Source organism: Sceloporus occidentalis, unplaced genomic scaffold (genome assembly GCF_023333645.1).
Source record: "Sceloporus occidentalis isolate IW3139 unplaced genomic scaffold, rSceOcc1.0.p SCAF_335, whole genome shotgun sequence".
Lineage (NCBI taxonomy): Eukaryota > Metazoa > Chordata > Lepidosauria > Squamata > Phrynosomatidae > Sceloporus > Sceloporus occidentalis.
The window spans coordinates 135,030-162,016 of NW_028317315.1; the positions used below are offsets into that span (position 1 = coordinate 135,030).

The following is a 26,987-nucleotide window of genomic DNA, read 5'->3' on the forward strand; positions in this document are numbered from 1 at the left end:
GGTGTTAAACTAACATATTAATATTAATATTCTGCTATCCCATGTCCCGCTATACTGGCTGATGGTATTATAGTAATTAAAGGGACGATATACTGTTCTTCAAAGAACTTAAAACCTGGGGAGTATCTTGCCCCTTGGCTATTGTAATGTTTTGTTTTTTTTCTTGTGTTAAACGCAAGTGGCTTTATAGTAATTGCATTAAACCAGAGAGGCGAACACAACTTGTCACATGGATACTTGCGGAAAACAGGCCACACCAGCCTCTTATTCTCCAGAGTCATAGATATCTAATATGTGTTATTATCTAATCAAATAAATAATATCAAATAAAATGTGCATATAATGATTGATCCCTTTATAGAAGAACAAATAAATGTATGCTGTAATAATGTAACATTCTTCATTTTTTTTACCATCCTAGGGGGATAGAATCAGTTACTGGTGAACAAATGTAGGTTTTTAGCTGAAAAAAAGACCATGTAGCCCGTACAATACTTAAGGGGCACATTTTTCTTTAAAAGGAAAAAGAGCTGAACAGTTCCAGCAGAAAGTAGTTAGGAAAGTCCTGAACCCCTGCTGAAACATGTCCACAGAGTCATTCCCTGTAGCAAAAGCTCCATAATACTCCATAAACATATAATTAAGACCAACAACTTTTTTTTTTATGTGTCTTAAATCTTCATTAAATGATGGCAGCCTATAAAAATACATTCACATATACGTATATCATAAATGCCCACTGGCATATGTGTTCTTCTACAAAAACCGCAGCTTGAGCAATCATGAGAAAAATAAAGATAAAGATCCAATCACATCACAGAGCCTGTGGGAAGCTACGCAAAATATTAATTGCCTTTTCTATTATGTTAAGCAAATATAACCTTAGCAGATCTGACATTGTATTCCCCTTCTTTGTATTTAATTACATACAAAACATCACATAAGCTTTTTTTCAGTGTCTATGGCAACAACCTGTCAGAGTCCGCTTTTGTGTCACATGGCAATTAGGTATTCCCAGCAAAAAAAATTCAACGTGATTCAAATTTATTCAATTAAATTCAAGAGAGTCGGGACAACATTGGAGAGAGGTGTAGGAAGAATATACCTCTCTAAAAGTTACTTTTCCAAGTGATTTGGGCTTTAGGAATATGGACATACCTCCTGGTGATCGGATATTAAATTTCGTTTTTCTTCCTCTTTATCCTTGATAATAAATTCCAGTTCTGTGATACAATCTCTCCATTCAATACCCATAGTTTCCAATAGTTTATTTTTTATGGCGCATTGTTTTTGGTAAAATATTTCTTCCCCCAACCTAAAAATAAAAACACGTACATTTAGGAAATCATTATTATTTGAAGTCTTCACTGTTCTAGGTGCTGTCAAACGATAGTGCCCAAAACAAGACTATATAAAATGCAACATGTGCTGAAAATGTGTTTTATGTATTTTTTCCTTTTCAGATTACAAAATTGCATTAAAAAATCTTGTTCCAATTCTGACTTTCAAGGCGCTCATAATGGGTTATTCAAACGTTATTCAACATTGTACAAATAATTCAAATATTTAGACTGCTTGGAAATATAACTTATTAAAAATACTTTTGGGGCAGAAATGATATACATTGTTATAATACAGTACAAAAAAAATAAAAACCTTGCTTTGGTTATTGCCAGATCCCTCCTTTGATTGTCAATAAGCAGAGCAGTAGAAGCATTTTCCATAATTGTTTTATATATCTGTGAAATATAAAAATAATTTATATTAAGATCTTAAAATGCTTAATAATGCAAAAATAATAAAACAGAAAATTTTTAAAGATTTTGAAATTAGTTTGCATCTAATGAGAATTAAGCATTCCATGAAAACTTATCAATAAGAAATTATAATTAAAACCTGGGAAAATATGTTTCTAATAAAGTTGTAAAAGTGGTAAATTAGAATTCTTGGAACAGCATTTATTTGTGAACTGAATTTCACGTTTCAATAAAATAATTTAACCCCTTCAGGACCGGCGTTCGCGGACTGTGTCTTCCCTAGAAGACCCCAGTTTTAGTTAAATATTTTAATTCCGTGCTCGTAATTCGCTTCAAAGCGATCGCGTGCACAGAATTGAGGGGGAGTGGCTGCTACGGATCGCTGGATCGCGCATCATCGATGACGTACCTGGTACGTCCCGGTCTTGAAGGGGTTAAACTAACCTTTTATTTCTGCCATTCAGGGACACACTATGAAGCAAATAAGATTACGCACACAGACGTATAATATAAACTTATATCATACACAGTGATTCACATATACACACCATCACATACACATCCCATACATCATATATATAAAAAAATAATTATTAGGACTCCTCCTTTTTAATTGAGGACTTCAAATAATGCTGGTGTTTTGTAATGATCTGTAGTTCGATTCAAAACTGATGTTTTTATGATCCTTAGCTATTATTGACGTGCCTTGTTTGACACAACGGTAATTATAGGAGAAAATCATTAAACAATCGCTCACGAATAATGAGCTGGTGCTGGCACGCTTACGCTAATATTTGGAGATTCAGCTTTTAGGTGTGACTACTTAGCAATGCACATGTAATGAGAGCCACGTTTTCCTTTAAGCAAAGGAGGTGCACATTTAGGAACGGGCTCAAAATGCATTGTTTTCAATGGGTTTAGGGACTGCCCATTGTCCTTAAGGGGTTAATGAAAACTGGGTTTCTGTGGGATAGTTTTATTGGATGGATGAGTTTATTGGATGGATGAGTTTATTGGATGGATGAGTTATCAACATTCTGCCATAATTTAGGAATCTCTTCCTGTACGGTGATTTTACACACCCATACATTGACATTATATACAATACTGTGTCCAACAGCCCCAAAATGCCATTTACCTTTGACCTAGAACCCCATTGGTTATCATCCAACCTTTGTTATCCACATTATATTTCAAGGGCTGGATGCTATTCAACTCATCATAATGTTGTACGATAGAACCTCCAAGCCCTTTGAGTCAAGATGAAGATGTGCCATAAAATCTAGAAGGACACATGTGGTTCTCAGATCCACGAATGGACGAAATCAACAAGTCCATCAAAATCTTTTACATGGGGCAAAACAAAATATGTGTTTTGGGGTAACAAAGAACACTCGATATGAGGAGTATCGTTGTCCTCTGCAGGTTTTGGTAGATTCCCACGCTACAGAAGTTTGACTTGTGTAGCATGACATGGGTTTATAACTTATTGAATGGACAACTTAATAAGAATAACACTCTCCATAGTTTTAAATATATATTCTACTTACAGAATCTAAAATATTGCGAATCTCTTTAAATTTGTCTTTCCAATTAGGATCTTCTGCTTCCGCTGTCTTCAGGTGCTCCTCAATTTTCCTTTGTAATGCCATATTGGATTCCTCCAAGTCGGAAGAGCATCTTATAAACCCAGCCAGTCTCTCGTTCAGCTGTTTCAGTGTTGATTTATGATCGGAAATTGAAGCACTTTCCAAGAGCATTGATTTTTCCAAGAAGAAATCCATGGTATCAGCAATCTAAAAGATCTCAAATATTTACAGGGACTTTAACGGCATTATTCCATATAGACGACATTAATTTAAATTAAATTACTACTAAATTAAGCAAATAAATCCTAACAGATCTGCTATTTTATTCTTTTCATTTTCAATTTTTTTCTTCTGTACTTAACATCCGGATTGAAGAAATTCAGACTTTTTTTTTAATCAAAATTGTATGGAATCTGAACTTTTTCTACAAAGTAGCTACACAGAAGAACATTCTATCATCATAGAGGGAAGCCTTTTAAATTGGACTGCAATTCTTATTAAAATAGTAGTAAAATAAACTCACATGTACCCTGAAAATCGGCAGCTTAGGGCAGCTTAGAATATAACACAAACGCTTCCATTTTCTACCACTTTTTATAAAGTTTGATGGCGCTATATAAAACAATAGATAATAATAATAAAATTTCACACAGACTATAACAATATTTTGAATGTTTTATTATTTCAGCTGTTGCTTTGGTTATTGTTTCTGACACAAGTGGAGTTGTCCTACCCAATCAGATTTTCCCCCTCCTTGGTGTCGCATTGTCTTTGGTGTGACAGCCCTTTCATGTTTTCTGTTGTTTCTCTGATAACTGTGCTTTCATAGCAAAGAGTTTTAATTGGGAGCAGCATAGGGCAATGATGGGAAATGGTTGTATGTCTTGTGCAGGAGACCAGATAAACCTGGTGGCTCCACAGCTTATTGTTTAACCGGTGACACTTAGTATACCCTATGGAGAATCTCTCTGTATCATTGGCAACCGACAGGGTAGGTTCAACAAGCATAAGCTTTAAGGTTCTGTTATTTGATATTAGTAAATATTGAGGACATCCTTGACAACATGGGTGTGTAATGTGTACTAAGAGCAGATACTGTATATGACCAAGGCAACCATATGGCCTTCTGCATTCTTGGATATGAAAAGGTGATTGGCGAGCAAGGGAAGTTGTATGTCTCTTTTAGATTCTTTACTCAGTTTAATCAATTGTGAACCCTAGGCAGGGGCGGACTGACCCATCGGCACAGACTGGGGGGGGCGCACCACCCCTCCAGAGGTGGGCTAAACTTCCCCGCTGCTGGAGGAATGGGACCAGTTGGGAAGATCATCGATTTATGGTCTAAAATCAAGGGAGTGGGAAGTTGAGATGCACGCTGGCTACTGACGCTGGAATATGATGTCATATCCTGGTGCTCAGCACTGAAGCTGCGCCCACCGACCAGAAGGCAGAAGAGAAAAGGGGTTAGGGATGTGGGAAAGGTAGGAAGACATTGTGAGAGTGTGAGAAAGCATGAGCAAGTGTATGAGTGTGATTGGAGTTATACTTTATCACTGTCAATGTCTGGCTCAATATATAGTGATGGGAGTTATGCTGTACCACCATCTGTGTCCTGAGTGTATAGTGATGGGAGTTATACTATACCATTGCCTGTTTCTGGCCAGTTTTGTGAGTTCAATGTAAACAATTTATAGTGAACAACAATATTGTTTTTTTTTAATTTTTACATTGCTGTTTATATTATTTAATAAAAACTAGTGGTGAGCACTATGGCTTAGGGACTTTCTGATTGTAGGGATGGACAATAAGTTTGGTAAAAGGTCTTCTTTTGATATACAAGTTTCTATTTCGCTTAGGTTTACCTGAAGACTGCAACATTTGCCAAACCCAATAGTGGCTGAAATATTATGAGCCCGTAAGATGAGATAACTTAGGGCTATTTACTATTGACATTATACCTCTAGACAGAACGCATGGGCTCATAGATTTTTACGCTTTACCCCTTTAAGTGCCATGTGATCACTAAGCCTTATGCATTGTGTACATACTGCCGGAAATGCACACATGTACATGGCATGATCATGTACATGGCTAGATAGAAAACACTTAATTAAAAAGTATTTGAAAGCATAGAAGTACCTTAACGAGCGTTTCTCCTGAGATCGTGTAATCCTGGTGCTAAGTGCTAGCGAGTCAAGCCGATTTAAAATAAATAAATAATTTTGAAAGTAAACACACAAACTCCTTCCCTTGGTGTGTATAGTATGTCTTGGGAGAGACCAGGCTGTGTGTTTAATCTCACAAAGCGCATTATGGTTTTATTGACACTACGCCGACTGTTAGTAGAAGCTCTCCTGTGTCTAGGTATACAGTTCCGGGAAAATATATATATATACGTCACAACATTAGGCATTAAGTAGTTTTTCCTTACATGTTTTAAAAGTCCTAGTGGTTATTCTTATCAAGGGACAATCAACATGCTGGTCTCCAGCTGACAAACAACTCCCATGACTCCCAGTCAGGCTATGTCCAGCCCTGGCTAGCTGATGAACATGAGTCAGCAATGAAGTGTTGTCCATCTCTGCTTCTATAAACAGTTAAAATGATACGGTTCTACCGCTATTACCGACTACGATGTCGTATAAGGGTGTTTTAGGGTGCTAGGTAAGTAGAGCAGCCTCTTAGCAGACGTGGCAGAGGCTAATCATTAAATAGAAGGTATAGGAGAGTCATACGGCTCCTGAATCTAAGATGAGACCAACCATGAAGGTTTGAGTCTTTATATCAGGACAAACTGGCAGACTTTTTTCTTCTTATCTGCCGTCATATCCTAAGCAACCTCAAGTCATTGGAACATCTCTCCGTAATACAAAGGCTTCCATACCGTGCACAGATACTGACTCCATATCAAGAAAACATTACCGGCTTACTTGTATGTTACCTGTCACAATGTGAGCCGTGGAGTTTAAACCCTCCTTATGAGTTAATAATCTGAAACACCCATTACTCTCGCTATCGCTCTCTTTTACTACGTTCTCCTTGCTTGGCTTGTAGCCAGTATGATTATGGGCACCGTTGAGCTATGTACTCGGACTCGGTCAACATGTATCTGTAGAATCTTGTCGTATCTGATTGCACTTATTCTACCGCCTTCTGGCCAGCCCTTGTTTGTGTTACTCCCTGAAATAACAGACAAAAGGAAACTTTGTATTACTTACCAAAGCCTAGAATCTCATATAGGTAGACGTCTGGCTCTTCCTGCCAGAGGAAATATCAAGTAAAGCAAAACCCTTTTCTTTTTGTGTCACTATTAATACGTTTACATATTTCTCCTGAGATCTGCCACGGTGGACGCTATGGAAAGTTTACGTTTCCTGAAAACTCTTGCTTGTCAAAATGCTACTCGTCCCAAGAATGCCGTTTATCAAGTTTCAAACCAGTTCTAATCCTCTTATTTTCGACATGTCATTTGAGGGGTAAATAATATGTTACTGAAGAAGAAGACATCATTTACTTTACCGAGATAGACCAATCAAGTGCTACGGATAGCATGTGCAAGATAGATGCAAAGAGTACATAGGCTTCCGGAGATAACGCGATAAATGGCAAGAATTTTAATTTGCGTGCCATTGATGAGGTCACTTATATAATTATATAATGGCTCTCAGAGGTTGTGATGTTATCTGATGTCTCTGATGATGTCATTATATTATAAAGAGTTTAAAAGTATGTTATTTGGTCTGTGGTCTGTGGAGCCCACACCTGAACATGGATATGGCGATACACACATAAACATTCACCTGTTCACCAAAGGAGACAAGAACTAAGTAAAAGTTAAGATTTCATCCAAATGGCCTCCATTTTCGATGAGACCTTATGTCTGATGTCATCTGCTAGAGTAAAATACCCACAAAGGACCCTCTACCTCATCGGTTACTCCTAGATACTACATTGGCGTTGGCTGCCCTTTAGCTAGGCTCTTTATGGGATATTCCTCCCCAAATGTCTGACCTTTCGGACCAACTCGACAAATGGCCACCTTGTTGGTCAAACCTTATTGAAACCTTGACCCTGTCTATGCAGATAATCAGAATTCTAATTCATATGGAACCAAAATGACCATTCACATACGGAATAAAGAAACATTTGTCTGGCACTAGGTACCTGCATATTAGGACCTTAAAACACTGAAAGTTAACCTCTTAATAAATTATTCTAGTACATAACCTCATTGTGTTCTATTATGTGATTTCAAAATGAATGTTAATACATAGCACACAAGGACACAAAGTTATTGCTTGATAAGGTTTATTTGAGAAAGAAAACATATAGGTTCACCCAGTCCCTGTTATACTAAGCAACTCCATCACAAAAACACAGCTCATGGCATCATGAAAGGTACAGGTCGACATTACGGCCGTTTACATGAAGCATGAGGTCTACATTTTCAGCTTCTCCTCAGTGGCGTTCACTTTCTGTGACACGATTTTGCCATTTACCACTTCCTCCACGATTGTTGTGACTTTTCTGGTCTTGTTGTGCTCTAGAAATGGACGAGATAAGTGTTGAGGAACCCGTGTGCCACATTAATTCAACGAAGGAGACAAATCTATCGTGCGGCAGGTGAATAAACCTTGGCATGGTCTGCTTTTGGGTCACGTAATTCTCATGAGAGCAAGCGTTCTCATCAAGAATGATGAACGAGACAACATAGGACATGATTAAATAATTATTTATGGTCATTCGCCATTCTAGGAATTCAATAGAGTAACTGGAACAACGGCCGGTAATTAGCAATGTGCTTATGGCACGTGTTCTTTACCAGGGAGTCGTGTACGTTGTACATACCTTTTGTTGGAACTGGCACTTCTTTGTGCTGCCATCTACAAAAGACAAAAAAAACCCAGAAAATAAATGTATAACATTTTTTGGAAACCATGAAAATCCTTTTTTTTGTTTTTGTGACAATAAAAATAAAAAGAGTTGACCCGTTGCAACTGGCAAACATTACTTTTTATGCATAATAATACAATCACACTGAAGCTTTTGATGATTTCTACATTTATTATTCCATCATGCTTCCATGCCATTGAATCTAATGCTTCTCCATTAACCTTGGCCAACAACCCAATCTTCCTCTTTGCATTGTTGATTGCCCTGACCCTGTTGTTTGCCTTCTCCATAGCTCTACAAGTAATATACGTTTACATCTAACCATTTTCTACCTAGCACCGTACACTATGGATCACTTCTAGCACTGCTAGCTTTAAACCGTATTAATTGTCCACACCTACCTTCACACAATGCAATAATTGAGTATTCTATAGCCATACTATATTATATCACTAGCCCCAACCTATGAAAAGAACCTTCTAGTGTTACCTACTCAGTGACATGTCCAAATTGTAGAAGATTAATTAGTGTGCTAGGACACAGAAACATCATTGTTTTCTGTGTTTCCATACTTACGACTCTCCGTCAAGCAGTCTACGGTATGTCTCGATCTCCATTTCCAAGCGTGTCTTAATGTCTAGGAGAATTTTGTACTCTCCGTTCTGACGTTCCAGGTCGGCACGGACCTGGCCAAGCTGTTCTTCGACATTTCCTACAATGCCCTGTAATTGTGCGAGCTGAATACTGTAACAGCGCTCTGTCTCTGCCAGTGAGCACTCCAAAGACTTTTTCTGTTGGAAAGTAAAAGCAATTCATTGGTCGGTACTCCTTTTTAAGAAATGATGTCATATTTAGTCACAGCTTCTTATTTCATCGCTTTTGCATAGTCTAATTGCGTGGCTTTAGCAGATAAAACTTTTTCTAGATCTTGAAGCCTATCCCCCTGAAATTGTGCCATGTCAAGTACCATTGCAAGTTGGGCCTGAAGCTCAATTTCCAGTTCTTGAAGGGTACGTCTGAGTTCGGTCAGCTGTGTCTTGTGGCACTCCACCATTTCACTGCTGTGGGAAATCTCTCGGTTGAGTTCTGCACTCTGTGAGCATAAAGCGATATAAGTGGTTAGGTGTAAGAATCAATACAATCACAACAGGCCAGAGATGTTCCTGTCCTGCACTCATGTGATCTAACTCTTCGGCCTTAAAGGATACGTCATCTCTTTTGAGATTTTGGAGATTTAAGCTTGGAGCAGGATAGTTCTTAGACCTCCTCATACTGACATAAGCGAATATATATATTATTATATATTATATATTAAAGATACCCCTGCTTAGTGCAAGTCAGTGACATTTGAGAATGATTTTACCTTTTCATTGAACCAGTCCGCAGCCTTCTGTCTGTTCTGCTCTGCAATTTCTTCATACTGAGCTCGCATGTCGTTCAGAAGTTTGCCGAGATCGACTCCGGGAGCCGCATTCATTTCTACGTTAATATCGCCCTTTTGTCCTTTAAGGGCCTTCATTTCCTGAGCAGAGAACATGAACGCAATCCATCAGGCCGTAAAAAGCCAACATATGGACAGAATATACATTAACACAACTGTAAGAAATACCAAGAAATGCAGTAATTTTCATGCATTTATGCCATCCAATATATGGAGCAAAATGTTCGATGTATAGAAAGCACGTATATGTATAGGAAACATGTACATTGTATTCACATTATGACAAGTATTTACATTCAGCATTTTCAAATACATCTTTAGAACGAGGCATAGCCAACATGTACCTCCTGGGCTGTTGGAACGTAACAATCATGATACTGAACAAGTCTTTGTTTATCGTAAGTAATAAAATACCTCTTCGTGGTTCCTCTTGAGACAATCCAGCTCTTCCTTCAGGCTTTCAAGCTGTGGCACCAGATTGGATTTAGCGAAGGTCAGTTCATCCAGCACTCGGCGCAGGCCGGCAATGTCCGATTCAACATTCTGGTGAAGGCACAACTCGTTCTCATACCTAAAATAGGAACGTTGTTTTAATGAGCATATTTGTGAGTGGATTGAGATAATGATGGACTTCAGCTTATTCAAGCCATGCCACACTTTCATGACCACCAATATGTGCCATTCAAGTGTTTTACAGATGATTGTTTCCCTAAAATGTAATCTGAGGGGTGCATGAATGGATAAAGCTGTTATATGTAGTGTATATGCGCAGGGCTTTGTTGACGTTGTCAGAAGATGATTTGTGATGAATCGTTGGAATTGGAAGCACTGGTTTTAAAATGCAAACCACCTGGGTCTCAGTTTATCTAACCCTAAAGTCTTCTGCTGTCAGATTATTATTCGCCATCAATATACGAGGGCATGATGCTCTGTTATGACAACATTCTATTATGGCTTGGAGGATACAATTTCTTGTTGTGTGACTTACTTCAGTCTGAAGTCCTCCGCAGCCAGCTTGGCATTGTCGATCTGCAGAATGACTCTGGCATTTTCAGTACTTTCTGCTAAGATCTGTCAACCAAAACAAAGTTTTGCTCCTGTTTAACACCTTAATGACAAAGCACGTACATGCATTGTTTTCAATGGGTTTAAGGACCGCCCATTGTCCCTAAGGGGTTAATAGAGTTTGCATCTAATTTAGGATATCAGTTTTAAGATCTATTTTCTCAATAGACCATATAGTTGTTGTTGTTATAAGTACTATACTGTAGCGATTCAGGTTGGGGTACCATATAATCAGCGGCTTAAATTCATTGGACCCCCATCTGAAGATGGAGGAGAGACTGGTTAAACATACTTGTTTTAATTATATATTTGTTTATGTACAATCTAGAACCACCCATATGTGAATGTGTAATTGCTATAATTTGCAGTTATAAAAAGATAATGTTAGGTTAATTATTGAGATGGTTAATTCAAGTCTGAGAGCAGACTGGGTTAATTATGGAGAACACATGAGTCATTGGAGGTATTCTTGAGTTACATGAACCAGGAGTAGTCTTGTCTGATAGCCAGGTGTGTTGCCTTGCTTTTAAGGTGTAGAAAAGCTTTTTTTCCCCCCAAAATGTTGCTGGAATTGGTAAATCAATGTTTCCTGCACATTTGTTATTCCAGTTTCAGTTCTGGAAATGTTTTCCTACACAATGAAAGTCTAGAAGAAGTAAAGGGAATGAGGTCCATGTTCAGTACAGAGGTTTTCTGGTATATTAAGAAATTACCTCTGTGTCTGCCATTTTCTATGCTAAGTTCTGGAATATAATGTCATATCCTGGTATTCTCCCTCAAAAGAGTGCAGGGGGGAAAAAGGGGTACCATGGAGGCTCTGCTGGCTAGCCACAGACCCCCACGGTGTAAAAGGGCTGGTTGGGGAGATCAAGAGATCTTCCACATAACTGGCCCATTGAACAATGGTTTCTGGTGGTTGCCGAATATGTCAATTTGCCCCAGTTTTGTGGCTGTTGCCCCTCTTTCTTCACATGTAGAAGCCACTTCTTTCGCTGGTGACATAATTGATTATATAGATAATCTCAGTTGGGCCTAGGGGTACCCATCACTTATTGCAATCAACCTGGGATAAAGTAAAGACATAACTATAAAACAGTAAAATAGTATTAGGGTATATTTAAGGAGCAATAAACAATTTTAAGTGATAAGAAATGTTAATAAACTTGGCCACAAAAAATAAATTAGCTTCTTCTACGATGTTATTTGTAGCCATCAATGCTGTTTTAATTATTATGTTCGATTTAGCCATCCTTTTGCAGTTCATGGGCTACCAACTGTGTAAAAAGGACCAGCTTATAACTATTTAGTGGGCAATGGGCAACTCACCCGGCATTTGAGTTCTTCGATGATACGGAAATACTGGCTGTAATCCGCCGGCAGGTTCTGTTGCTGGTGTTTAATATACCACTCCTTGATCTTTGACTCAAGGCAAGCGTTGGCTTCTTCCAGTGCATGGACTTTGTCCAGGTATGAGGCCAGTCGGATATTCAGGTTCTGCATGGTTTCCTTTTCGCCGCCTTGCAGGAGGCCATCGTTTGAGCTGAAGCTTCCGGCTCCATGATGTTCAGATCCTTTCACCCAGTCCGCCGTCAGGCTACTCACTCTGCTGCTTCCGGCGCTGCTGCATACAGATGACCGGATAGATCCACTTTTCCAATGGCAAGACATGGCGGAGTACAGCGGTGATGACTTTGTGAAGTCTCCAGATAGTTCTGATGCGGAGTTAGCAGTCGATAAAACACAGCAGTGTTCCAGGCTATATATATATGAAGCCGAGTTAGGTGTAGTACCCCATATTTTTTTATTTTTTGCTGTAAAAAGACTTGTAAATCCCGGTTGGATTACTATTAATTGTGTGAAAAAAAATACGAACTGGTTATATTTTTCGAAGGTATGGGAGGTGCCTCAGACTGTCTTTTTTTGTCATTTGAAAGCAGCAGTAAAATCGGTGATACTTTATTTTTTTGTTGAAAATTTGGAGATTATTTAGGTTTGTAGGTAATTACTTTATTTGTCACAATGGTTTTGAAATAGGCAGTCACGTAAATAATTACTATGTGCGGTTTTATATGACACTTTCGAAAAGACATGTCTAGCCAGAATTTGAAGGATTATTCTTGTTGTTTGAAGGATGTTGCATTATCTACTATTAATGTTATTAATTTTTACGTCCTTTGTGTCATATTGATATTAGAAAATGCAGTTTGTTCGTAGAGTGAACCTAACCAAAGTTCTAAATAATTTTTTGTCAAAGGTGTGTTTATGTTGGGTCAAGCCTACACAAGCTTAGGGTTAGTGGCATAAGATGTAGTATTTCTTCTTACCCCCATAACTAAAACACATACTAACACAGCCATACACTTCCACACATATACACACACACCATGTCCTTACTTTACCTATCACCATGCCAGACCCCCTAACACCATACCTGGACACACATTCATGCTAATACACCACACACTAACAACTACACATGCACAATAACACCAAATACACCACACGCACTAATACTAACACCATAAACTAATATACACACAATACCAAACATAGTCTAACAGTATACAATAAGTGCACATACACACATGCTAACACCATACACTAACACATGCACACTCTAATACCGTACACTTACAGTACACATACACACAAATACAGTGACTCACACTAACACCATACACTAGCACACAATCCCCAACACCATACACTATCACACATGCACTCACTTACTCCATACACTTATGCATACATAGATTCTGTCCCATCACCACTGGACCTCACACAGCTCTCCCTCTCCATCTCCCCCTGCCTCTTACATTGCACAGAGCCCTGTCCTCATGCCCTCTCCATGCGAGCTGCCCTCCTACTACAGCAGGGGCCACGTAATGCGAGTTACTGGAGCGCTGTGAACAGCAGCAATTGACACACCACTGCCAGCACCTACCTCTGTGACCACCACAAAAAAACGTCATATCCCAGAGTTCCGCTCAGAATGACATGCATGATACATCTTTTCTCTAATATAGAAGAGGGAGACAAACTTTATTGACCGCCAATTTTTAACCCTATCCCTTTAACATTGAACCCTAGCTTCTTAACCCTATTGCCTTTCGACTAAGGGAAATATACGGAGTAACATTAAATATTCTTACCCCCTGATTAATTGTGTTCATATAGTTTCTGCAAGAATATAATGTCCGTAATTTAAGATTTGGTCTTTAATTCCACGTTCATTGCTGAGTTTTTTAACTATTACTGACACGGCACCACAGTCGTTTTAATTGTGATAAACAGGCTGCATGACCGGATTCCCAGACATTTCCTAACTGTGGTTATTAAACATCCGACAGGTAGTGTGATAGTGTGACATCGAGGGAGTTTCTGCATCATCGTGATACACGTATTTGGGTGTACGGAACCTGTCTGCTCCTTGTTGTGTATTTAATCATATTGTCTGCAAAAGGAATCATTACACGTGAAGACGGATACAAAAATGACACTAGAATTTAATGACTTAGCGTATGTGTGGTTTATGGTTATTATGATGGTTGACAGATCTTTTATATTACCCACATATTTGTTCCCAAGATGCTACAGGCTACACTGGAAATAGGAGACCCTTTCCAAAGATCAAAGACATGGTGAAGGATTTAAAGTGGATACAAATTCGGGTGACTAGGTGGGGCCGATGGATCTTACCTATCATAATATGTCATGTTTTTAAATCTATATAGGCTCTGATCTTTTGAATCGAAGTAAATAGAACAGGATTTTAACTTCTCAGCTGTATAAGGAACCAAAAGCTTATTTCTGTGCCGTCTTTGTAGTTGGCACATACCACCACCCATGAAGGCAGGAAAGGATTTTTGGAATCAAACAGCTCATATCAAGGCGGAGTCCTCGTAAAATAAATTGTTTCTGGTTCAGCGACTTCAGCGTGTGGATTAAGTGAAATATGCAATTTAGTTAAAAAATATCGAAGATGACAAAAAAAAAATCAGGATGATCCACCCGGCCAACATGTATTTCAAATAAAAAAAAAATCCCAAATACATAATTAAGATTTATGACAGTTGTTTTCATACATGTCATTAAATATCATTCCTTATGAGATGTGAAATGAATTGCATCTCTATATATAATCCTTTAAAAATCCTGTAATATTAAAATAGTATGTGGGGGTAGGATAAGTTATTGGTGTGACGCCGTCATTATAAAATCAACTCCTAATCCTGTTTCCTTCCCTTATAGTATTATGTACGTGTAAAACCTCTGCTTGAATGCAGGTATAAAAGGGTCCTCTGAGATTCTGAGACAGAAGTATGAAATGTGTCACCAGATGGGAACCATCCAACTAGCCAGTCTGCCATTTTTTGTGAAAACTTCAAAATCGATTTTGTCCTTGGTCCATCCCATTTAGGTTTAAAAATCCATCACTCTGGTATCGTCTATCACATCTTCTGAAAGTCAGATCCACTTATTTACCACCCTCTCAGAGAAGAAAACCCTTGTTGCATTACATCTACAGCCTCTTGTCCTCTATCTTTAAACAATGGCCTCTTCTGCTAACATTCCTCCTCATTTGAAATATACTTTCATCTTTCTTGAATCCCTCTGTGTGTTTTTTACTGTCCCCGCTCTGTCTATACCTATTGTATTATTCTTCTTGATATTTTTTTTTTGCTGCAAACCATTCTCTAAAAGTATCGTTCTGGAGATAGGGTCTCCATAACTGTACTCCATACTCTAGGTGAGATCTCGCCAAAGATCTGTGAAAGACTCTCCCACATTCTGCTACTAATGTCCTTAGCTTGACTGCCTATTATCCTTCTGTATTCTGGATTGTATAAAAGAGACATTTGTGGCGTATTAAGAATTCTGCTACTTATGATTTAGGTATTTTACTAGGTATTTTAGGTATATTACTTTTGGTAATATTATGGAGCTCCAGAATTGATTTGTTCAACCTATCTTATCCGATTTGGTTTGTTGCAAATATCATGATACTGTAACCTATAGCATTGTTTATTAAATATTATTCAACTATTTGAGTAATGTGCAGATACTGATATTTTAATATATATTCCATTTATGTCTAGGAGTTGTGCTTACACTACTCATTCATGACATGCAAATGAGAAGTCAGAGGGAAGATTTTATAGAATCTCGATCATCATGAAGAACATTTCTGAAAACTAGACTTGAGGAACCAGAATAGACTTCATTTTCGTCCACAGCCTAATGGCGTGATGCTTTTTTTGTTACAGAATGATTCAATCAAATTGTGAGTAAGGTCAAGTGAGATAAGAATCAATATTCTAAATGTAACCTTCGGCTCTCCAGATGTTGTGAACTACATTTCCCTTGATGCTTTGCCAGCAGTATGACCGTAAGAGCATTATAGGAGATGTAGTCCACAACATCAGGAGAGTGTGATTGTATTGAAGAGTATAAAGAAGTGTTACAAGAGTGATTAGGGAAAATGGGTATTGTAACCGTGATGACCATATGGCAAAATTTGTTTTATTCACTCTTTCATTTTATTATTTTGATGATAAATAATAATTGGCTGTCCGTCAAAGTTAGACTGAAATAAGTTGGGAATTTTTCGATTTCTGCCGTTCATAATCATAATGGGGCATTGTCTTTTATTATTGTTATACTATAGGGACAAAAGTAGCAGATCAAGGCAGGAACGTTTCTGAGCTGGGGTTAACCAGTTCTTCAAAATAATGAAACTATAGCTTTGCATCAATATTTATTTAATGGAACCTGCAGTAAACAAAATCACCAAAGACTTAATAGATGTAGAAAAGTAGAAAGCATAGCATTTTTTTTTGTTTCATATTTTTGGAGATACTTTTTTTAAGATGATATTTTAAGGCGGTCTTCTTTGAAGAGGGTCGACATTTCCTTTTTTTTGTTACATCTTCTCTTCCGTTTCCTTGACTTGTTGTGACACTACTTTCCCATCACAGATTTCTTCAACAATGGTTTTAATCTTTCTGCTTTTGGCTGACTCTAAAAAAAAAAAATGAGAAAAATATATAATAAAATATATTATCTCTATTCATCTCTAATATGTCCAGAAATAAAACGTCGATGGAATATAGTGACTACAGACAGAAATATTGCATGTTTTTTTTCAAATCTTCCATGTCTAAGCCTATAATGTGCTTACCTTTTATAAATGGTGCCGGCAGAGTCTTTATGCTGTAAAAAAAAAACAAATAATTCATGGGTATTTGTTGCTATTGTGGAGTCAAAAACATTATAAATATGTGTTATATAAATAACATAACATATTATACTCCATATTGGTAAACACATTGGATTATAAAAAACCGGTTTGATTTTTTGTTTAATTTCTGGGTGCAAATAACTTGGTTTCCGAGTCTGTATATATAGGTTCTTATACTGAGCTCTACTTGTTTTTAGAAGAAATGAACACTTCATACCTTCCCTCTCCATCGAGCAGGCGACGATATGTCTCGATTTCTAGCTCAAGTCTGGTCTTAATGTCCAAGAGCCGTGCGTACTCCAAGCTCTGTCGCTCCATGTCATTCCGGACCTCGCATAGCTGTTGCTCTACTGAGCTAATCTTGGCTTGGAGATGTGACAACTGGACACAGTAATTTCCTTCGGTTTCAGCTAAAGAGTTTTCCAGTGATTTTTTCTGTCGCCAGAGGAAACATTTCAATGGACCACAGTTACGATACTTAAAAAACAAAGCAAGGATCTCCCTCTTACTTGCCAGCCATTTTTGTGCTGAAATATTGGTCAGTAGGTCTACCTATCTATCGATCAGGCTGCCTGGCCTTTGTGTCTTATCTGAAATTTAATATTTTTTTTTAATGGAACTCGAAAATTTGACTACACCCCAGTTTTCGACTTAACAATGTATACCTACCGTAGCCAAAGCAGCTTGCAGTTCAATTTCCAGCGTCTGGACCGTACGCCTCAAGTCTGTTATTTCATTTATGCTTGATTGGACCTGTTCAGCTCCGCATGAGATTTGCTGCTTGAGGGCATTACTCTGAAACACACGCACAAAGTTATTTTCACAAAGCTCTACCCCGAAAACGTAGCTTAGGCTGTAGGATCATTTTACCGCTTCAAGGAATCTTGCTTCTGCTTCTCTGCGGTTCTTCTCGGCCATTTGTTCATACTCCTCTCTCATGTCATTCAGCACTTTGGTCAGATCAATTCCTGGAGCTGCCTTCATTTCCACGCTGATTTGTCCAGTGGCTCCTTGGTAGCATTTTAACTCCTTGGAATAAAGAAAAAGTACTGATTCATCCAAATCAGATAGTATTTGGCAAGAAATTGTAAAATAAGTTAGAATACACAGTGGAAAAAAATCACACTCTTGGTAAGGAGCCCACTGATCAATATAATAACTCAAAGTATTAGCCTCTTGCAATAATATTTAATATGAAGAATTCCTTGATACCAATAATGTGGTAGATACTTTAAAACGGTACCTCTGCATGGTTCTTCTTGAGACATGCCAGCTCCTCAGTCAAATTTTCAATCTGTGACTGGAGGTCACACTTGGCCAAGTTCAGTTCATCCAATACTCTACGTAGACCATTGATATCAGCCTCTACGCTTTGACGGAGGCAAAGCTCATTCTCATACCTGGAATAAACAGAAAAAAAAACGTAATTTACTCAAGGAGGTTATCATTTATATAAAAAAAACAAAAAAAAAAATGCAATGGAAAGAAGGAACTCACTTGAGTTTGAAATCATCAGCAGCCAGTCGAGCATTGTCAATCTGGAGGATGATCCTAGCATTTTCCACAGTAGTACTGAAAATCTACAAAGTGCCTTAATTAATACCAATTTTATTGCAAGGTCTTGCGCTCTAAGGACAAATATTCCATAACATAATAATAATAATTTTATGTTTATGCGATTCACTTCAACAATTTTGCAAACTATTCTCTAAAATTATTGCATTATTAAAATCCTAGAATAATTAATTACCTTCTTTTTCAGGTCTTCAATAATTTGATAATATTTACTGTAGTCACGATCTGGCATACATGCTTTGCTGTGCTTTTCGTACCAATCTCGAATTTTACATTCAAGTTCGTGGTTGGCCTCTTCCAGGGAACGGACTTTGTTCAGGTATGCAGCCAAGCGATCGTTGAGATTTTGCATGGTTTCCTTTTCTCCTCCAGACAGGAGGCCGTCTCCTCCAGTACCAAAACCGTAAGCTCCACCATAAGCTGCACCACCACCAAAGCCGCAATAGTCTGCACCACCAAAGCCACCGGCTGCACCACCACTCAAGGTTCCAGCACCATATGGTCCTCCAGAGTTTTCAAGGAAAGAACAATTTGCTGTGCCATAGCCGACCCCACTTCCAACAGACATTCTTGAATATCCAGATCTCTTTTGGAGAGACATGTTCTTGGCGATGATTAACTCTGTAAGACCTCTTGTTTGAGCAGTGTTGCCGAAAAAAGTGTGTACCTCAAAACCAGACACATTAATATTTATACACAAGAAAAAAGGTGGGTGTTTCACCATACTAGATCCTCCCAGACACAGTTTGGCTCTGCATTTCTATGAAATAATGTTAATTAAAAACCTTAATGTGTCCACTTGGCCTAATTAGTGAAATCCCTGAGGGTGCATTTTACAACGGCATTAAAAAAAGGGTGGCGCATAGATAAGTATTATTTTCTTTTCTTTAATCTTTTTTTTTTGGGTAGACGAGGAAGTTGTTGTCTCAATCAGTTCTCATTCCACTAAATCATCATACTTTCCATTTTAGCTTTAATTGAAGCATCATCAACTAAAACATTTCAACAAGTAATCATTATTATAAAAAAAACTATTTTAATATTATCTAGAAAGGTATACGATGCCAAAATCCATTACTCTAAACTTGAATACCATCCCAGGATTTTTTTTGTAAGGCTGGGAGTGGTCTATTTTTCTATACATTTTTCACTTAAATATTTTAATGTTATGAAAAATATATATATTTTTTTAGTGTAGTATAATTGATGCTTAGATCAAACATTGGAATTCTTCCTTGCAGGACCAACCATTTTTTTGGGGGGGGGGGGCAAAAATTGGATTGGTTTCTAAAACATCCAACATTTAACATCAGAAAGACTGCTATATGCTGATTGGACACACTGGTAATCCAGTGTGTTATTGTTTGTCTTAGACAATCAAATCGGAATCTGACATGTCATATTGGCACCATATCCACAATCGATATATTTGGTTTTATGATAAAATATATATGGCTAATTTATAGGGGATCTCTCTGTATTTTGGGGCTGGAAAGCCTTGGTTCCTGGCCGTGAAATAACTGCCTGTCAAGGTGCTTTGTGTCTTTGGCCCAAGGATTGCCATCGTTCCGCACATCCTCTGTAAGATCGCTAAAGACATTAGAACGCTTGCATACTGTGATTAGCCTCATATTAAATGTAATTATTTTTAAGTAGACTATACTGTTTATGTTTGACATCGGTACATCCTGTCTTAACAAGAACATGGCAGGCGCCCAAGTTTGTCGCACAATGTGATTAGACAGGGTGGGTGCTTTAGAATCCAAGTAGAAAATGTTGTAATCAGTTTAACACAACTAATTGTATTTGTGTTCCAGTAAATGCAATGTTTAATGAAGGAGTCTCGTAGCCACTAACTGGAAATGAAAGGTATGCCTTACGCTACTTTCCTCTTTGGCGTAAGCAAGCAATGCGGACTTTTATGGATGTCTAATAGAACTTGGATGACCATTTCCCGATCAAGCTCAATTACTACAAATAGTCAGATATGTGAAGGACTTTGGATGTGTAGCTGTAGCTACTTTGTATTGTCTATGAACACCTAAGCACTTCCATTAAATACCGATCTACGTGTAATTTGGCACTGGGAGAAGGTGGTGATAAGACTTGCTAATGACCGTCACTATAGAGTGAAGCCTTTGCAGTGCCTGAGAATGTACCTTTGTTTAAATATTTAAAATTACTTTTAAGAATCCAGGTGGAAGAGGGTTGAGTAAGGAGTTGGAGTAAAAAAACTTAGTTGGGTATAGACAATTGAATTTAGGCAAGGTGAAAACTATGCCCTCCCACTACCGTAACTTTAGCTTTTAAATATTTACTGGACAAAGTATTATTTTATTTATAGAATGCAATAAATAAATATTTTACCTTCATATTCTACCATTATGGTGGCTTTTAGGTCTATAAACCTTACTCTTACCCGCCGAACATGCTTGAGGGAATATTTCCCAGGTTGTGCAAACATATTTTAATTACAGAGATAGCAGTTGGAGTCTAGAATTAATGTCTGTAAATGGAGGAATATGATCGTATAAGTGATTAATCCAGAAACCATTCTAGTTGCCACACCAGCGTCCTTCCTAGATATTTTAGTATTTCATCACTCAGGAGGATAACACTTAATCTTAAAATGATAAAAAAATTTTCAACATGATTGTGTATAGAAGTAGTGTTGCATGTATGTTTATGCCTGCCTCCTACTGGACATCAGGGGTATTGCAAAATCTGATCAAACAGCGAGTATTTAACCGTCTTAAGGCATTTTCTTATATTACCTTTAAAACGAATGAAACACTGTTTTTTAATTGCACTGATAATGTTTATTGACTAAAATAGAAAGAAAAGACAAACACAAGGCTGTTGCTTAGTACTTGCTGGGTTTCCACTAATGAACGTTAAATGATTGTGATGTAAGACTGTAGATTAAAGTTAACAGAAGTCGAAGCGTGATTTGCAAAAGTTTTTGCCCTTTTCTCTCTGTATTTATAAAATATATTTTTTTATAAATATGGGTTATGTTCCCCATAAGGCAGTTTTGGCAGTTGCCAAGAAAGCAAATGTTAAGGGATATTACAGAAAGCTAGATCTGAATTCCCATATCACCCACTTTTTCCCACACTCAAAATATGCAGACAACACTCTGTCCATATTCTTAACATTTTATGTTCTTTTTGAGTCACTGACAAGAGATTGTATGTTGCATTTGTGCTGATGAGGCCATGGATACAAATCCTGATTTGTTGAAGACGGGGTATGATTTTAATCTCGTGGTTCTAACTCTTACACTTCGTTATTCATTTTGAAGGGACACCATTGGGAGGTCTCTCTAACAAGAAGGGCTGACGTTCAATGTATAATTTCTTAATTTTAGGAGACTAGGAAGAAATCTCGCTCGGGTCATTAAGGTCTTCCTGGAGAATAAATTCACTGGGATCTGGTTTTCATAATGGATAATGAGGTCAAACTCTCCCTTCAGTCTCATAGTCTCACATTTTAGATGAAAATTATGGTGTTCAGGATCTCCCAAATGCTACACGGCACCTGCCTACTGCCAAATGATGAATGCAACCCTAATGGAAAGATAGTTATATGTAAAGTGTCTCCAGCGTTAAGGATGATGATTATTCATGATGTTCTTTCACATCTTCTGCTCTATCTTGTCCACTTTTGTTGAGACGACCTTGCCATTGACTCGGTCCTCAATAATTGTAGTGACATGCCTGCTTTTCCTTTTCTCTGAAATTAGAAATGAAAAATAAACATTAACAGTATTTTATATTTATTATTTTTGTTGTTGTTTTCTTTAACCTCTAGAACTGATACAGTTCAGGTTCGCCTATATAGATATATGCTGCCCAAGAAGAGTGTGTCTAGGTCATTAATTGGTCCAAAGCTAAATAGTTCTGTGGCCAATCAGTTGCTAGCAATCAAAAAATTTTGAAGTCCCACCGACATCTGTAATTTAACAAAGTTACAAAAAGTAGCTGGCCTCACTGATATCATCGACTGTTTCACTGCTATTGCACCCAGTTCTGGTATTGAAAAGCTTAATAATATACGTTAATTAGATTGGTAACTTTTATGTAAAATAGTCTTAAAATGCCAAAAATAAATGTGCTCCATGTAGACTAAATGTCCCTTCATGGTATTTTGGAAATTACAATCAAAGACTGTACCTGGAGCCAGCTCTGGTTCTTCCTTTCTTGATGACCATTCACTGTATTTAGAAAAACTGCCAAAAAAAATAATAGTATTTACCAATTTTGGTATTTTTTCTAGGGCACACTAAAGAGTGTTCTGGTTGGAAAGTTTTTTTCTTTATTATCTCTACTTCTCATAATCACACCAAATGAATGAACAAATAGTTGAATTACTTGTGGCCAACCACACCTAAGTAGATCATACTCCTAATAAAAAGTTGCACTCTATGTCTTCAGAAAAAAGTAGCCAACCAGATATTTGTAGCTGTTTGGAATGTAAAATGAGCCAAATTGAAGATTCAAAGCACAAGTCTTATTTTCTAAAGAATATTTGACGCCAAGAATAAAAATGCCTTTATGGTATACTCATATAGGATGGCTTCTGCCTAAAATATAATATACAAGCCCTGCTTTTTTTCTTACCCTTCTCCTTCCAAAAGACGACGATACATCTCAATCTCATTCTCCAGCCTGGTCTTAATATCCAAGAGTATTTTATACTCGGAAGACTGGCGTTCCATGTCGCAGCGGACCTGAGAGAGCTGCTCCTCTAAGTTGCTTATCAAACCCTGGATCTGAGCCAGCTGGGAACAGTATCTGCCCTCTGTTTCTGCTAGAGTGTTTTCCAGGGAATTTTTCTAGGTGAAAAATTAGAAAGAAATTTGAATGATTTATTTTTCCTGGGCAATGCCATAATAAATCAGACCTACTTAGATCTATATACTTATTTAAACCTTCTAAAAAAACTAAGAAATATTAAGGGGGCTTTTTAAGCTCATGAAGCCTGTATGGATAAATACTGGCACAGTGTAATTAGAGCGTTACAATGTAGTAATTATTGTATTCTCGTATTAGAGATAGTAATGTTTTGGTTAACTGACTGCTGAGGTTTTAATACAGGAACACAATGACAATGTGGCTTTTTAAGCTTTTTTTATGACTGGTGATTACCTTTTTCTTTTTTTTTTTATTCACTATTTTTTTTAATCCCATATTCAAGTCTATTTGAACAGGGTATTGGTCTGATAGGGTGGGGCATTGCAGGTATGTTTTCTTTTATATTAGCCATACTCACCTACATTACCTTCCTGGATCATCCTCATTCTGAGTGACCCTGCAGCATTGAGTTCTAGGCTACCCAGTATCTGTACTGGGTAGTTTGGAGCTCATTTACAAGGGTTTAGGCTGTGTGTGTCTAGACATACATAGTTAAAACCCAATGCAACCTGAGCACAGTGTAATGCCAGGATAGACCTTATTTGACGGGACAGGACCGGACTGTCCCTGGAAATTCGGGACTGTTAGCAAGTATGTGTTTGCAAGCAATCTCAACTAGAAGGTGATGCTGGCAGATATAGCCTGTTTAAACTACTATTCCCATAATACATCTCAACTGACTGATTTTTCTAGTATAGGCATATAAATTATATGTAGAAACATAGACTTTGACGGTTGATAAGAACCATTCTTCTCATCTAGTCTACCCATATAATAATAATCTACAATGTATAAAACCTGTGTATATGTATATAAGCTACAGAGAGCCCTTACCATTGCAATCTGAGCCTGTAGGTCTATTTCCATGGTCTGCATGGTACGTCTCAGTTCTGTGACCTCATTTTTGCTCAGCTGAATCTGTTCACTGTGACGTGTTATTTCGCTGTTCAGTTCATTGATCTGTAAATATTTATAAAATAACATCAAAATTAAGAATATACACAGTAGAACCAGTAGACCAGGCCTAATTAGTGGCCGCCATACTGGACTTGATCTGTTGTTGAAGTATTGGTAAATCCTATGGAATGCCATTGGGCCAGCCCAGGCCTGCTCTCTAACACAACATAGCAACTTTGTCACCTTTTGGTTATATTCCTCTTCCGCTTTTTCACGGTTCTGTTCAGCCAACTCTTCATACTGGGCTCTCATTTCATTCAAAATATTCAGGATATTTGTAGCCGGAGCAGCTTCCATCTGGACGGTCACATCACCAGTGGTTTTTTGCAAGCACTTCATCTCCTTAATACCAGAAAAGAGCAAATGCCATGAGTACTGGAATAGCCCTCTATGGCATGCAAACTGCGTGTTTTATTTACAATTGTACAAATCAAACAACTCAAAGCAACACCATAAAATAAAGGCCTAGCTCCCAATTTAGGCCGTGTCTGGCTTATACATTGCTGCCCCATGGTGGCCAGCCCAACTATTCACTGAGCCAGGCTCTGGAAGTCTCCCCAGACAAAATACACAGGTCCAGGCAGTGCCACACATGGGACAGGGTTAGTCTTCTGGGCCTCTCTTCTTGTAGGCTTCATCAAAGTCCTGGGCTTTGAAAATCTGTGATGGACGTCCAGTATGTTGCAACACTGCTCTCTAAATTCTTAAACCCAGGAACCCATACACACAATTCACACATCGTTCATGCATAGAATAAGTACAAAAAAAGTACACAGTGTCTGTACAGTGTCACTATATATATATATATTTATATGTTCCCATATAGAATGTACATACCTCTTCGTGATTTTTCTTCAAATAAGCTAATTCTTCTCTAAGGCTTTCAAGCTGAGCTTCTAGACTAGCCTTATCCAGTGTTAAGTCGTCTAGCATTTTACGTAATCCATTTATGTCCGAGTCAACACTCTGACGCATGCTCAGTTCAGTCTCATACCTTGTAGAAAAAAAACAGATGACGTTCACTTTTGATAATGGAAAAAACTGGGATATAATTTTCTTTGTTAAAGTCTATCAAGATATTTAGGATTTTGGAAAGCAACAACTTTCTTACTTTACCGTAAGGACCCTGTTCCGGGCTATGCTTTTGCGTTAGTCCAACTAAAATATATTTTGACAACTGGCTGTTACTACCTTGGACGGTCTAGATTTGAACGAATAACCATTTGTATATACTTCCCTTGTGTGGTTGTGGACCCTACAGCATCGTTGTTCCCTGTATATTTAAACTTTCGCAAATACCATCTTACTGCTCGATTGTTCTCTCTCTTAGAGCACAACATTTCCCACTCATCACACACAATAATTACAACTTGGAATTAATATATAAGCACACACATATATATATATATATATTTCAACTCACTTTATTCGGAAATCATCGGCAGCTAGCCTGGCATTGTCAACCTGCAAGTTTGTCTTGCTATTGTCCATAGTGGCAACGATTATCTATGGAACATGAAAAGCCCAATACACAATGGTCATTATATACCCATTTAATAATACTATATTAAGCCAAAATACGTAATCCTGGAATCCAAAACCCAAATAGAAAGTTTAAAGACACTAAAACGTGGGGATATCTTCAGTAAATTTAATGAAAAAAGAACAATTTTTTTGCTGTATATAGTAATATAAGTTAGCATTCACAAAAACCTGGTCTTGTGTTCTTTTTATGAATTTTGTAAATGTCCTTAACAGTAGACCTGGAAGCCTGAGCCATTGGGCAGAGAAAGGCACCCAAAATGTCACATGACTCACAATGGCTGCCTGCAGGTCCGTAGATAAACAAAGTGTATTGGAACAAAATTTGATAAATCCAGATTGTTGTCGCTGTACTGTAATGCAACACAACATTAAAATATTTTTGTTTTGGAAACTTAGTAGAAGAAAGCATTTCTTGTCATTTGTAGATGCATTAAATATTTCTTACCTTGTCTTTCAGTTCTCCAATAATTTTGTAATAGTTGCTATAGTCAGTCTTCTCTGGTTTGTTTGTATCATACCATTGCTTGATTTTTACTTCTAGTTTTGAATTCGCCTCTTCCAAAGACCGTACCTGGTCCAGATAGTTGGCTAGGCGGTTATTAAGGTTCTGCATTGTTTCTTTCTCTCCACCTTGGAGAAGAGTGTCACTTCCCCCATAACTTCTCGAAAACCCACCCATGGTTTTGCTATAGCTTCCTCCAAAACCTCCTCTTTGTCCACCTGTAGAAAATCCACCTAGTGATGAACCACTGTAACTAGCTCCTAACCCCCCATATTGTCCTCCATAAAGACTTTCACTATAAAACTTACTTGATGAGACACCAGCAAAATTATCACCAAAACTCACACTTTGTCCTCTAGGTAAATGTCCTCTAGAATATCTACCACCTGAAGCTCCACTGGACATTCCTAAATCACTTACTTGATCCGCTACAGAACCAAAACTAGAATAGTCCCCTCCAGAAACACCACCAGAACTACCCCCAGAGCTTTCTCTTTGACCACCAA

At 37.8% G+C, this 26,987-nt stretch overlaps 1 protein-coding gene and 2 pseudogenes across 1 annotated transcript; all 3 read right to left on the minus strand.

Annotated features, from left to right (window-relative positions):
* Positions 1 to 682: 682 nt before the first annotated feature.
* LOC149274347 (keratin, type I cytoskeletal 17-like) lies at positions 683 to 12,245 on the minus strand. Its single transcript, XM_089505591.1, has 12 exons — positions 12,072 to 12,245; positions 10,669 to 10,751; positions 10,095 to 10,251; positions 9,603 to 9,761; positions 9,207 to 9,332; positions 8,816 to 9,030; positions 8,195 to 8,229; positions 6,390 to 6,526; positions 3,308 to 3,553; positions 1,657 to 1,739; positions 1,159 to 1,315; positions 683 to 697 (listed from the first exon to the last, which is right to left on the minus strand). The coding sequence occupies exons 1-12, from the start codon at positions 12,243 to 12,245 to the stop codon at positions 683 to 685; spliced, it is 1,587 nt and encodes a 528-aa protein (XP_089361717.1).
* Positions 12,246 to 16,668: 4,423 nt separating this feature from the next.
* Positions 16,669 to 19,099, minus strand: LOC149274348 (keratin, type I cytoskeletal 12-like; annotated as a pseudogene).
* A 3,099-nt stretch (positions 19,100 to 22,198) lies between these two features.
* Positions 22,199 to 26,760, minus strand: LOC149274349 (keratin, type I cytoskeletal 42-like; annotated as a pseudogene).
* Positions 26,761 to 26,987: the final 227 nt, after the last annotated feature.